At 47.9% G+C, this 14,421-nt stretch overlaps 1 protein-coding gene across 10 annotated transcripts in view; it reads left to right on the forward strand.

The window, feature by feature from the left end:
- The window catches only part of Sytl3 (synaptotagmin like 3), a 116,846-nt gene that overhangs the window by 58,705 nt on the left and 43,720 nt on the right, over positions 1-14,421 (forward strand). For 8 of the 10 annotated variants that reach the window (XM_023712241.1, XM_004628514.2, XM_023712246.1 and 5 more), the window contains 4 exons: positions 2,113-2,164; positions 3,104-3,173; positions 4,652-4,730; positions 7,160-7,284. In XM_023712241.1, coding sequence (XP_023568009.1) covers positions 2,113-2,164; positions 3,104-3,173; positions 4,652-4,730; positions 7,160-7,284 — 326 coding nt within the window. The remainder of the gene's footprint in view (positions 1-2,112; positions 2,165-3,103; positions 3,174-4,651; positions 4,731-7,159; positions 7,285-14,421) is intronic. The other 2 variants (XM_023712244.1, XM_023712245.1) reach the window with 1 other exon arrangement.

The following is a 14,421-nucleotide window of genomic DNA, read 5'->3' on the forward strand; positions in this document are numbered from 1 at the left end:
TACATATATACATATATATATATGTATATATATATATACTTTTTCAATGCCTGAAGAGTTTGACCGGCGTGCAGCCCTCTTTAATATGCCCATACTGCTTTTCTAGGTGCAGCTGAATAGTGGCAGCAATGGTATTGCCAGCAGAGTCTAAGGTGCTTCTGTTTGGCCTTTACAGAACGTGTCCCGAGGTTGCCATAGCCAGCAGGGGGCAGCAAAGGCCCATGCATAGCTTGAGCCGCAGCAAGGCCACCTGCAGGGGTCCATGTGACCAGGGGTGAGAAGCTGGAGTCCTTTAATGGAGGGTCTGACCAGGGCTGAGACGCTGGGGTCCTTTAGTGGAGGGTCTGAGGTAACAGGCTGGAGGAGCCCTTAATTGTGGGGCGGTGTGGTGGTGCCACCCAGGTAGATGGGGCAGTAAGAAGCAAGTTGATGTTGCTGGAGTAGAAAGGGCAAGGCCTACAGGGCGTGGGAGCGCTCTGGCAGCGCAGACACGGTGCAGGGCCTGGACTTCAGGTGAAGGTGTAGGGAGTCCCAGAAGGGCTCCTAAGGTAGCTGATGCGTTGACCATGGTGTGCGCTGATGTCTCCCCCAGGGGAGGCGGCAGGAGCAAACAGCTCAGCTGGGGTCTTCAGAATTCATTGTCCCTTGCATTCGTCATTTGCACCCAGATCTTGGCTGGATGCCAGGCAGTATTTCTGTTTTCTTTTCTCCCGGTTTTTCTCTGCTTTGTGTTCACTATGATGCAGTGAAATCAGCGCTGTCTGCTTTCAGCCTAGACAGTCCTTCCAGGGGCTTTTCAGAAGTCAGTTTCACCCATTTCGAGCTGGTTCTACTAGTTTAACTCTTTTTGGGTGAGGCCTTTTGAAACCTTTTTGTTCTGCTTTGGAGAAGTATTTCTTAACATGGAGAGCAGGGGCTCTGAGGCTCTTTTTAGGAGCCACTGAACTCTGTTAGGACATGGAGGTGCGCACAGGCAGATGACAGGCCCCACACTGCAGACACCGTTGCAGGAGTTCCTGCCCTCAGAGCGGCTGGGGACGCTGCCTGGAGAACACGTCCACCTTGAGGCTTGGGGCTTGATAAGAAGGCCTTAACACGGGGTGGCCCTCCCCTCCAGAGGTGCCCCACCCAGCCTAACTTTCTTACCACCCCTCTCTGCTACTGTGCTCTTGATATGATACTAATACCTAAGTCTGTCTTTGGAATGGATTAAAATCTTCCAAACAGAAAAACTAGGAGTTGGTCTAACCTTCTGGGGTGAGTGGGCTGGAGGCCGGGGTGGAGTGCAGGCGCTGGTCATCTCCCTGCGTGGGAAGCCCAGCTTCTCTGGGGGATGCAGAACTTCCTGAGCACGTGGCCAGGAAGCGTGTGGTTGTGGAACTGTGGACATGCAGCATTTCATTATGAGGGTTTTAATACATTTATGAAAATCTCTTTCCTTGAAACAAAGAAAGTAATATATTCGATGCAGTCTGATTTGGGAAATTAGCCACTATAACTAGATATAAGTAGATTACATTTTTAAAGAGATTACTTTAATCTTCATCACAAGGCACATTTGGAGGAATATAGCCATTCGATTATGAAATCTTTCCGAAGGGCAAATAGAAGGTTGGAAGCCTGAACTATTTTTCATATTATTCAGATTTAGAAAATCTAATTCAACACCAACTTTTAATAAAAAGTCATTCCCAACTGTTATGGTCTCTTAGTCTGTGGGGTGTGTGTGTGTGTGTGTGTGTGTGTGCGCGCATGTTTGTTTTTATGTAGTGCCTTTTTATTTCTATAACATAAAAACCATTTATTTTGGCATACAAATCAGCGATTTTCAGTAAATTGAGAGCTGTACAGTCTCCCCAAAAATCAAATTGTCAAGCATTTGTGTCATCCCAAAAGGGTCTCTATTTTATTATAAGCGGTAAATGATTAAGATATGTTATATATGTGTATCAATTCCTCAAAGTGAACATCCCTATTCTGTATTGCAAATATACATAAATTTGAAAATTATTTTAAAAAGTGTATAGTTGAAAAATAATTTTAATGTTACTGCTTCCAGTTTGCGCAGCACCTACCTCACTACCAAATGACCTTTACTGATCTCTCCTCCAGGCAAACGGGAGACAGCTGGGGCAAAGCTCCTGCAATCTTATCAGAAGCTGAGGTGAGTGTTACAAAGGACAGATCGGCCCTGCAGGCCAGGCGTGCAGAGGACACCTTGAGAGAATTTAAGGATCTCTTGACTTTCAGAGGTCACCACTTTGGAATGCAACTTTGAAAAAAAAAAAAAATGATAAAGTACTTGGAAAAGAGTGATGCAAAGATGTTTCCAGGGTCTCCTGAGGAGCCCTCTAGTTATCACAGTGTTTTCTCACTCAACATTCTGCTTTGTTTCTGATGTTGTCCTGAGAAGGTCTAAGAAAATATCACTTTTCATTGCACATTTGATGACATTCTAAAGCAAGCATTTGCTTTAATTAATCATTTATATCTCTAAACTTTGCCTAGTGCCAGGCACCTCAGAGATATCTGTGGAGTAAACATTGATACCATTCAATAATGGTCTGAGAGATGTTAGCTGCTTTGCCCCAAATTCTAACCCCTCACCACCTTGTGGCTGGCCACAGTCCACACAGCTGGTTGCTCTGGACTACTCAAATCTTTCTGAGAGTTCTTATCAGTGGCCGCTTTTGTGGATCATGTGGAGTTTTGTCTAGTCTCAGAACTTTGTTTTTCCCCCCTCTTTTTGTTCCTACTTTTTAATTGCATCTCTAGTTCTCATAGGATTTTTTTCACCTATTACCTTCTGCCCTTCTGCAAAAGGGACCTTGCACATGGAGCTTGGGGTCCCTTGCTCCCCAGCTGTTCAAGAACGCAGAGGTGGAGTGTGTCTGGACCACAGTGAGATCCCAGAATGACACCTCTCTGAACAGCAGGTCCAAATAGGGCTATTGAATCTTTGTCCAAAAATCAATGCAGTTGAAAACAAGGAAAAAAAAAAAAAAGGCTGAAAAACTTGAGTTATAGAATAATGATCCTGTACTAAGACTAGTGGCTTGCATAGTTTGCAACCTCTCTCTCATTTTTGGTTTTCCCTCTGTAGCACGATCTCCGTGGTTCCTCCTACTCCACCTCCATTCAGTGAAAGCCAGTGCAGCCGCAGCCCTGGCAAGGTAATTGTCTGCGTGGGACATGGGGAGGTGGGGAGATGGGCCAGCAGCCTTGCTGTGGAGGGATCCAGCTGGGACCTCAGTGAGTCTTAGAGTGAGGCAGCGAGTGGAGGGTGGAGGTTGGGCGGTGCTTTAGCCTCCTTTTCTGGTCATGGACCATCTGGGTTGTTAGTTGACCCCCTTCTGCCTCTATCCTGGCTCCTCATCTCTACTTTTCCTAAGCTGTGGTCCCCAGCTAGGCCTTGGATCTTTGAGTGTAGAGTCCGGAGAGGCTGGGGTAGGAGTACTGTGTCTGAGGGTCCCCGGGAAAATCACTAATTGACTCCGTGTGTGAGGTGGGCATGCCTGTGGAATAGGCGTGTACGCATCACTTCTGTCCGAAGGAACTAGCTCTGTAGTCTTGGGGAAGTTACCTGGGGTTCCCACCAGAGATGGGTATATTTGCCTGGCTTCTTTCCTGTGAGAAATCAACAAAATATCATCTGTGTGGATACTTGGAAACTGGAAAGTGCCATGAAAAAATAGTCTTGATTATCTTCATTATTTTATGAATTAAAGGACCAATTATATTGGTGTATGGGAGAATATATGTGTCTCCCATAGGAGAGAAAATACGTACATGACTCTAGGGTAACATTCTAAGTCCTGCCTACTTTCTCCGTTAGATTTTAAATTCTCCACAGCTCTTCTAGCAGCTAGGTGTTTGAGTTGCAGTGTGCTTATTGGATGGAAGGATGATGGTGGGAGAGTGGGTGGGTGGGTGGCTTTGGCTGGCTGGACCACTGAATGAACAATGGATGGTTGGAAGGATGGTGGGTAACTGGAGGAGTAGGCAGTAGATGGATGACCAGTGTATAGATAAATGGTTGAGTGTATGGACAGATGAGCTGTTGTGTTGGATGGCTGGGTATTTGAGTGGACGTGGGCCATGGTGGGTAGATGAATGGATAGAGGGTACATGGATGGATGGGTAAGACTTAGATAAGGAAGTGATCTCTTTCTGTTTGTTTCTACACCTTCTCTCTCCCCAGATTTTGTAATCACTTCTTTGAGAGGCAGAACTCCTGGGTTCAGGCTGGTCACTTTGTATCTTATACCAGCCTCAGCCCTTACTCACCTAAATTCTGCCCAGGTTACCACCTCTCCTGCCTGGAGTTCAGATAGGGCTCTGAGAGAAAGGAGGTTAAACAAGCAGTGATTTACTTGGTGCCAGGAGCTAATGAAATGTAGAGGTAGTTGTTATCTTGTGAGTGACTCATTGATAATGCTCCTTCCTTTAACGAGCACCTCAGGCAAAAGAGGAGAGACGCTGAATCAATGCAGAGGCTGCTGCCCTTGGGAGGCTGTGTCCCCTCCCCCTCTGGACACACATGCATACACCTACACCCGCACACACCCTGAGCAACCCCTCCCCACCATCCTGGAGATGAGAGGGCAAGCGCAGGTCATTGAACTTAACTCATTCTCCTGTTTCTTTTTAGTTACAGGAACTTGGTCAGTTTAAAGGATTTAATAAGTCCGTGGAAAATTTGTTTCTGTCTGTTGCCACCCACATGAAAAGTAAGTGGAAACCTTGGGATGTGTTCTTCCCACCACTCAGGCCATCCTAGGTGACCTCAGATGGCACCATGCCCAGACCCAGGGAGAGCCCCAGCTCCTGGCCCTCCTCTCATCCCCAAGAGCTTCCAGTTCTTTGGGGAATGAGGGGATGTCTTTGGGGTGCTTCGTTTTCGTCTGTATTGCCAAAACCTGCCTGTCAGCCCCAGGGACAAAGCAGCCTGTTTCAACCCTCCAGGGGACCAACAAGGGCAACATAAAGACATAACTCTAGTGAACCCAAAACCAGAACCTTTCATGCTGTGTAGAGCCTAGTACCCCTCATTTGCCTGGAATTACTTGTCCGCTCTGTTTCTCCTTGATAATCTATTTTCTTCGATGTGCAGTCCCCCTGCAATTTGCAGAGGCAGATATCTCGAGCCACCCTGCCTGGAATCCCGGCTCTTTTGTTCCTTCTGCTCAGATACGTTTTTTCCTGTTTATCTTAAAATGCAAATCCTAGAAGATAGGCCCCTCCCATGCATGCTGAGATAGGCAGAGCCTGTCAGGTTTTTAGGGGATGTCCTTTATGACCCCGGGCGTCCTTGGACATCCATTTCTCTTTCTCTGCGCTTCTGTTTAGTTTTTATTCCTCATCCCTTTGTCTGCAGTTGCATATGGATGGGCTCATTGTTGTACACTGGCTCCGAGATAGTTTTACAATTTGATTCTAATTGGTCATCTGTATTTTGCACAAACCCTCTCTAAGCAGCCCTGGGACAACAATGGAAATTAAAGCCCTGTTGTTCAGATAAACTGCAGCAGTCACTATCTCATGCCACAGTCTGTCCCCTTCTCTTTCAGAAGAGGGAAGTGGCTGAATTATTTGGTCTGGCTTACTAACAGTGCCTGGGGAGGGTAAAAATCCCCCTTTGTGCCCCTCTTCTGTGCCCGCCCGCCTGACTGTGACAGCTGCATGTGCTCTGTGCAGCCGCCTCTCGTCCCGCAGTCAGTCTTCAGGCTGGATCTCCGCTGCATCTCTCTGCGCAACGCCCCTCCCCAGATTCCCGCACTTCTTGACAGTTCTCACCATCCTTTGCTACTGTGCTGCAGTGCCTTAGCATTAACCCGATCTTGAGATCCTTGAGCCCCAGAAATCCACAGAGGCAGGACACGCGGCTCCCTGCCCCACTGGACCTCCCGGATGCACCTGGCGTGCTCCCAGTTTCGAATCAGCTGGCCCCAAGCCTCACCCGTGTGAATCTGCCCACGCAGCTGAGGCTCACCAGTTTGTACCTGGGTGGACAGCTAGGGCTAATCCCCAGATGGAGTGGGGGTGGGGTCCACAAGAGAAAACAACATCAGGTATGGGGGGTCAGCTGAAACCCTGGGCCCCATGCCCCCAGCCGTCCCTTGCCCAGAGAGATAACAGAGAACCAGCTTTCTGGCTCCTGGAAGCGGCCGTGGGCCTTTCCTGAGCTTCCTGCTGGTTCCATAGTGTGGGGCACATGGCTTCCCGTGGCCTGCATGCTGCCCTTGGCCATGCCCCTGTCCAAACACACACCCTCTTGGAGGCACTCGTTCACATTCCTTCACAAGCAGATTCTCTGTGTGACCCTAAGGATCTGCTCTCCTGCTTCCCTCCAGAAGTAGGTGTGGGGGGATCCCCAACTGTGGGGAGGAAGTCAGACTGGCACTGGGGCTCATAAGGAGGAGTTGGGAGGGACCCCAAGGTCTACAAGGACCCAGGAGCCTGAAGGGGGCCTTGCCCATCAGGGGCTCAGAAAGCCAGCCCAGAATTACAACTTCTAGCTGCCGATGTGGTCTGAGCCTGCTAATTGTCAAGGGATGGCAGCGTGCATAGTCCCCCTTGGACAGGAAAGAGGACAGTGACTCTTGCTCAGGAGTAACCTGTGTTTCCTTCTGTGCCCACCCCTCTCAAGTCATGCGGATGCATAAGCCCACTTGTTAGAAACTGAATTCTGGGAGAAGACCTTGATTCCTCAGTCTGTGAGCTTGGAGGACACTGACTAGGCTTGGGCTTGGGGACACTGCACACAGGCAGCTGTGGAGCAGCCCATTTCCTGATGACGTGGAGACTGGACCCCCTCACATCCTCCACCGCCAGGCTCAGGAGGTCACCGAGGTCATCAGCTGGAGGACCCGAATGGGCTCGTCCCTTCCTGCTGCCAGCCCTAGGGGAGTGCCCAGAGACACTTCTGGATGGCAGACTTGAGGGAATCCAGCCCCTCTCTTGCCCTGTGTCCAGCAGGCAGCACTGGTCACCCTCCCGGAATCGCTGTGGCCTGCGGTGGCTCTGGCCCCCTTGCCCTTCCATCGGCCATGCCCTCCTGGCTCAGTGGGTCTGTGGATTGCAGGGAATCTCATAAGAGCCCTCTTCAGGCTTCCATGAAGCTGTGCTCCTGGCTGTCAACTTTGTGTTTGTTTTTTAGAGTTGTCCAAGTCCCAGAATGACATGACCTCTGAGAAGCATCTTCTAGCCACGGGCCCCAGGCAGAGTACAGGCCAGACGGAGAGACGGAGCCAGTCAGACACTGCTGTCAACGTCACCACCAGGGTACCTGAGGCCTGCTTGGCCTCTGCGCCGACCCCTTTATTTTGCTTTCCAGGGTTTTCTCTGTAGATTTACTTTTCCTCTCATAATAAAACACTAAGGAGTCAGAAAAACATGATGATAAGCTCCTATGTTTGGACAGGCCTGGCCAGAGGAGGGAGAGAATTATAAGATTAATGCCAGGGATAATGGTAACACACTTGTCATCCCAGATACTTGGGAAGCTGCGGCAGGAGGATCACTTATACCTAGGAGTTCAGGGTCAGCCTGGGCACCATAATGATCTCCCCCACCCCAAATTCAAAGTCAGCCTGGAAAACCGTTGAGAATAGAGTCAGACTTTCTCTTGTGATCCTGAGCCTCTGAGGCTTCAAGGGCCCACCAACAGCAAATAACTTAGCTGTAGGAGCCAACACTTGCCATTATTCCCAGAGTCTGTAAGTCTCCTCCTGACCATTAAAAGGCCTTCCCATTTTACTTAAAGTCAACAGGCTTTGGATAAAATCTGTCCTGCTCTCACATGAAAACTATAAAAAACATGAACACTCTATACTCAGAGGTCACCTAAGGCAGGCTTTTAGGGAAGTGACACTCTGCTGTCCACCATGATTAACCATACTGGAAGCAGGTACACTGGACATGAGAGAGAGCAGTGCTGGGGATCAGAAGCCCTGAGCCACAGAGGTGACCTGGCTGCACAGAGGCTAGCACCTGTGTCCCTTCTCTGTGGCCAGAGGCTCCTCACAGGACATCCCAAGATGGATTGTCCTTTATGAGGTTAGCTCACTCTGACTAGAACAGCTGCGCATGCCCTCCTGACTTCGAGTCCTGCCCTCATCTGCTGCCCTCACCCAAGCCCGGGATAGCCCTCCAGAACATGAAAACACCTGTAATGTGGGGTTCTCGGGAGCATACAGTGAGGTGATGTATTATCTATATATATTCTCTAAATTGCTGGCATTTATCATCACACGCCAGATTGTACAAAGAGCTCTTGCTGGACCATCGTATTTGATTTGCACAGCCACTCCAGAAGGTAGATTGAGGCCATCCCAATTTGACATTGGGAAACATGGAGGCTTAGCGAGGTTAAGCCCTATACCCACAGGCAGAAAAGGGGAGGGAGGGGAGGAAGGCATCTGAGCTGACCCCCGCTTGGCTGGAGGCTGAGCCCTGGGGCAGTGACTCTCATCTTCATGTGTGGCTGGATGAGACTCTGAAATGCGGACTCCATATCAGTGGGCGTGAGACGTGGCATCAGGTGCACTTCTGTTGCGCTCTGGGGGACCAAGGGGTGTGGTGCCGGTGGTCCTCTGGGGCACAAGCTGCCTGGTGCATCTGAAGCATATTTACCAGGTCTATGGGATTCTAAAGAGCACGTAGCCAGGCTTGGTGGTGCATGCCTATAATCCCAGCTCCTGAGAGGCTGAGGCAGGAGGATTGCTGTGAGTTCAAAACCATCCCACCCTACAAAGTGACACCCTGCCTCAAAAACACAAAACTGGGGCTGGGGAGATGGCTCAGTGGAATAAGCACTTCCCTGGCAAGCACAAGGGTCTGAGTTCAATCCCTGGTTCTGAAACACACACACACACACACACACACACACACACACACACACACACACACAAACCCACAAAACCAACTAAACAAAAGAGAAAGTAAACATTGGCTCAGGTCAGCTTCCTTACAGTCAGCTCCTTTGCTCAAGGAGACAGAGAGAGAGAGAAGGTTGGTGTCTGTTTCCAAGACACTGTGTTCTGGTCATGATGACAGCTCTTCCAACCTACTTTATCATGTTTAATTCTTAAAAATATACTGAGATAGACATTCTTGCTCCCATGATACAATCCTGAGTTTTAACAAGGTTAAACAACTTATCTAGCAGCTCATAGCTAAAAATAGGAACTCTGGCTTGAGGCGATTTTAAATAATCCTCAACTCAAAATGTCTTCACTTTATGCCCAGCATTAATATAAGCGAAGACTGCTGAAGAAAGAGTGTGGGAAGGGTGTTCTGGAAGTGCGAACGTTTCTCTTACTGCATCAGAGGGAGCCATTCTGATGTCAGCATTGACTTGGGCTTGGCTGCACCAGCACTGACCTGTGTGGGGAGCCCTCATGGGGATTTAACCTTTGTAACCCTGAAAACAATCCTTCGAGGGTCGTACTGTTACTATCCCCATTAAATAGGAGGACACTGGGCACAGAGCTAAGAAGGGACGGTGTGGCAGAAGATGCCTTCCCGTGAGGGAGATGCATTTGTCTGTGCTGCGGCTTGTGTGGCCCCAGTAGCTGCAGGCTTGGCATTTGCATTGCCCTGCATGGTGTGTCCAGCACAGACCGCCCGTGCCAGCTGAGCTGGAGTGGAGCGAGGGCTCAGGTAGAGCACCCCGCCACGGAGACCACGCCCCTGCACCTGCTGCCTCCTGGCCCTTGGCCAGGCACCCTTGCGGCCTGTGTCGCCTTCTGTCTTTCCACCATAACTGAGGATATGGCTGTTTGGAGAGCTGGTTTAGCCAAATACTTACAAAGTACTTGGTGATCATGACAAGATCTATAAGTGCCAAGGAATTAGTGGGCTGAAATATAAGAACTGATCACTCAATAGGACAGCTATCAGATGGCAGCTCCACCTGTCTCGGCTGCGGAGCATGTGAAAAGCGCACTTGCTTTCACTGAAACCCTTTGAGCATCACAGCAATGTGAACAGTGCGACCCAGCCCACCTTGCAGGTGCCTCATAAAGGACAGAGGCAGAAGATAATTTCCTTCTCCTCTTCTTCCCTTCTGTTTTCCCTTTTTAAAAAAATAACATCTTGCTGTGTTACCAAGGTTGATCTTGAATTCCTGGTCTCAAGTGATCTTCCTGCCTCAGCCTCCTGTCAGCCTACAGATAGGAGCCACCACATGCAACTCGACCATTCCCCTTAAGGCCATGTGGTGCCTCAGGGAGGGCGACAGTAGACAGCTCTGATCTCTTTAAGGTCACCTCTGTGACTATTAGGTTTGCGAATGCCCTTGCAGGAGTCTTTACTGTCCCAGGATTTAAAAAAAAATTTTTTTTTTTTTTTACATTTAAGAAAATTTAGTGTGCATTGGGTATTAAGATTGGTTGATGTAATTTTGGCAGATTTGTACCTGCACGTAGCAGGCTCGAATTATTTTCACCACTCCCTACCATCCTCTTTGCCCCACCAGCCCCACTAGCTTCACGTGTTTTAGTGAATATAACTTGACCTCAGCCATCCCTCTGGTTGAGGATTCTTCAAGTAAATTCTCTTCACCTTTTTCGTGGGTATTCCAGTGTTTTATTTTGTCAGTACTTGGGATTGAACTCAGGTGCTTCACACTGAGCTGTATCCCCACCCAGCCCACTAATTTTTTAAAAAAAATATATTTTGAGACAGGGTCTTGCTAAGTTGCCCAGACCAGGTTTGAACTTGTGATCCTCCTGCATCAGCCTCCCAGAATGTGCAGCTACACTCAGCTCCCAGTAGGCTTTACTGCACATCTTATGAGTGTGTACTTGTTCTACATGGGCCATGAACCATACACCAGTTAAGTAGGAAGATCTATGAAAAGATACTGGGGGAAAAGCATCTGAGGACAGAGGTGGAGGAAAATGACTTAATTTTATTTAGTTTTCCTTTGTACTCATGAAGCTTTTCCCACTGACACCTGAAATCTGTGGAAACAAGCCAAACTGTGTGTGTGGCCTTCCCAGCCCAGCTTCTCGCCCCATCGGTCGGCCACATCCCAAAGGCTGGATGGGAGAAGGAGGGGCGAGGTCTGAGTCTCTTCCCCACTGTGGAAAACCTCGGGTTGCAGGGCAGCACTCATTCCAGGGCTCATGGGGGCTGTGCCTGCTTTCCAGCTGGGCTGTGCCCTTGACCCCAGCACCAAGCGCCGGTGCTTTCCTGCAGCTGAGTCTATTTGTCCTCTAAGAGGCAACTCTGACATGAAACCTCAGAGGTGGCAGCAGTTGCTCCTCTTCTCTGATTGCCTTTGTTCATAGTGGTTATCGGCAAAAGTCCCAAATGCAGTTATTGGTTCCAGAAAGGCCACGATTGGATCAAGTGAAACAATGTTTACTGTTCGTTTCCTGAATAAGGTTAAGCATAATGCAGTAACTCTGCAGAACAGACCTCATTTGGGGCAAGGATTCTTCTGTGTAATCTGAGCAAAACTAGATAGTCACTGACTTGAGCTAAAAATCACAGGCAGAGCGATGCCTATCTCAGTGACATTGATAAGCCCTGGGATTGTGATACCCTTTAATAAGGCACTGACACTGAAGTGCCATCCAAGTCCTTGAGAATTTACTGGGGGAGGGCCAGTGAGATAGCTCAGTGGTGTAAAGCACCTGCTTAGGCAAGCTTAGGTAAGCATGCAGGGACCACGATTCAATCCCTGACACCACATGCTGTACCCCCAGGGTGGGCTAAGCCAGCCACACACACACACACACAAAAAAAAAAAAAAAAAAAAGGAATTTTCTGTGGGTAAAGTTGAACACAAATTTTCTGCTTGGATTTGTTAGTCAAGAGTCCTTTAGAGGGGCTGGTGAGATGGCTCAGTGGTCTAAAGCACCAAATTAGAACAAGCTTAGCAAAGCACAGGGACCGTGGTTCGATCCCCCAACACCACATGCCAGCCCGCCCCGCCCCCTGGTGGGCTGAGTTGGCCACACACACACACACACACACACACACATAAATAAATAAATAAAAGAGTCCTTTAGAATAGTATCTACTTTTTAATCTTGAAATACTCACATTTTCAGTTAAGCTTCCTTAAAGCTTTCTTGAGTCCTGACCTTTTCAGAAAGTCTTCTCTGGCCATGACCTTGATGTATCCTCTAATCTCTATTGTTTAAAAAAAAAAGATCATGAAGGCCGGGGATATGGCTCAGTGGAATAAGCGCTTCCCTGGCAAGCGCAAGGGTCTGAGTTCAATCCCTGGTTCCACAAAAAAAAAAAAAAAAAAAAAAAAAAAAAAACCAAAAATTTCTCCCTCCATTTTTTTTTTTTTTTTTTTTTTTTTGTGGAACCAGGGATTGAACTCAGGCCCTTGTACTTGCCAGGGAAGCACTTATTCTACTGAGCTATCTCCCCGGCCCTCCTGTCCTCACATTTTAACAATTCAAAACATAAAAATGTATATTGGGTAATATACTAGTTAGCTCTAGCTGCCATAATACCATAGGCTAGCTGGTTGAAATTGTTGACCTTTACCTTCCTGTGGTTCTGGAGATCAGGGTCTACAAGTCTGGAATGTTTAGGGCCTTGTTCTTGACTTCCACCCACCATTTTACAGGGTCCTCGCCTGCTAAGAGGGGTGAGTGGGGCAGGTGGGCTCCATTTTCTTATATGAACATTAATCCCATCAAGTCCCCTCATGACCTCTTCCAACCCTAATTATCCCCTAAGGTCCCATCTCCAAATATTATCAGGGGAGTTAGGGCTTCATGAATTGTGGAGTCTACAGTAAATATCTAGGAGACACAAAGCTGTGTTTCATTATTTCTGTACCTGTCTGACTGGGGATTATTGTCCTTGTATGGCCTTCGTAAGGGCCCTCAGAAGCAGAAGCCTTGTGGTAGCCTCTTGGCATTTCTTGGGCTCCTTTCTGTGGCGTTTCCTCCATTGACTTGTAGCTTGAAGGCCTCTAACCACCTCCCCTTACCTTCAAGAGCAACGCTGGAAGTGTTCTTTGTGTAGCTGCTCCTCTGTGATTTTCACGGCCAACATTCCAGAGGCCTCTCCTTCACCCTGCTGCCCTTCCTGCCTACTGTTCTTTTCTGACTCGCTGGCAGTCTGCCCTTTCTCCTCTCCACTATGGAAAGCTTTCTGGGGATCCCCAGGGACTCCTGGCTTGATAATGGAGATGGCTGCTCTTTGGTCATCACCCTCTTGTCGCTTTGTCCAACTGGACATGGTTGACCAAACCGCCTTTCTTTTAAAATGATTTTCATTGATTTTTTTCCTTTATTATTATTTTTTAAAAATGTATTTGGTACAGGATCTCATGGCGAAGCTCAGACTCTTAGTGATCCTTCTATTTTCAGCCTCCTAGCACTGGGATTACAGGCCTGTGCCACCATGCCTGGTCTTCGTGGCTGGCTCCGCATGCCTGAGGGCAGGACTGGTGCAGCATGTGGATCAAACCCTGGTTCCTGCACTTACCTAAGCAGGCGCTTAGTCTACTAAGCTGTCTTGCCAGCCCTGATTTTCCTTCTAATAAATCTTAAACCTACTCACCATTAGACATTTGAAAAATAGAGACAAGGAAAGATGGAAAAGAGGAAGAAAAAAGAGGATGAAGAAGAAAAATCAACACCATGAACCCTGGAAAAAGCCAGCTGAGCCCCCCCCCCCCCATGTGCATCCATATCACAAAAATAGCCTCATTCATTCACTTTAATTTGCTTTAAAAAAAAAGCTGGTATGTTTTTTCCATGTCAACCAATCTATGGCAGCATTTTGAATAGCTGCAGTTTAGGGCTTTTAATTCATGCCACTGGGCTGTCCTGTGTCACCCGTCTTCCAGGACTCTTGCCAGTGCTCAATGTGATACACTTTCCTCTGATTCTTTTATTGTGGTAAGGGATATGTCTTATAAAACTTGCCCTTTTAGCCCTCTTTCACTGCGTACTTTGGTAGCATTCACACTGTTGTACCATTGTTACCATCCATGTCTCGAGCTCTTCATTGTATGAAACTGAACTTTATGCTTCTTAGTATTTGCCAATATGAGAGACAGTTGCTTAAATTTTGCATTTCTTTAATTTCAGATGAACTTTTTCTCATGCTTTCCCCCCTGGCACTCTTCATTCTTGAAATCCACTCTTTGGGCCTGCTGGTCCTCTTCCATCTCCTTCCCTGTGGCTTTGGGTGATGCTACTGTTACCACCCATTATGTCCTCTTGGCCAACCGCACACATGCTCCATGTACTTATGATCCCTTTCCCAAGCTTAGCCTGGCACTAACAGATGTGTCCAATCCATCACCCACAAGTTGGACCTACCTGCTTTATCTGAACCATATTTAATGAAGAGATGTCTTGGGCCACATAGAAATCATATAATGTAGTTAATGTGTATAAGTAACAACATTTCCTCATTAAGAATAGCTTTGTC

The sequence above is a fragment of the Octodon degus genome, unplaced genomic scaffold (assembly GCF_000260255.1).
Source record: "Octodon degus isolate 3935 unplaced genomic scaffold, OctDeg1.0 scaffold00024, whole genome shotgun sequence".
NCBI classification, from domain to species: domain Eukaryota; kingdom Metazoa; phylum Chordata; class Mammalia; order Rodentia; family Octodontidae; genus Octodon; species Octodon degus.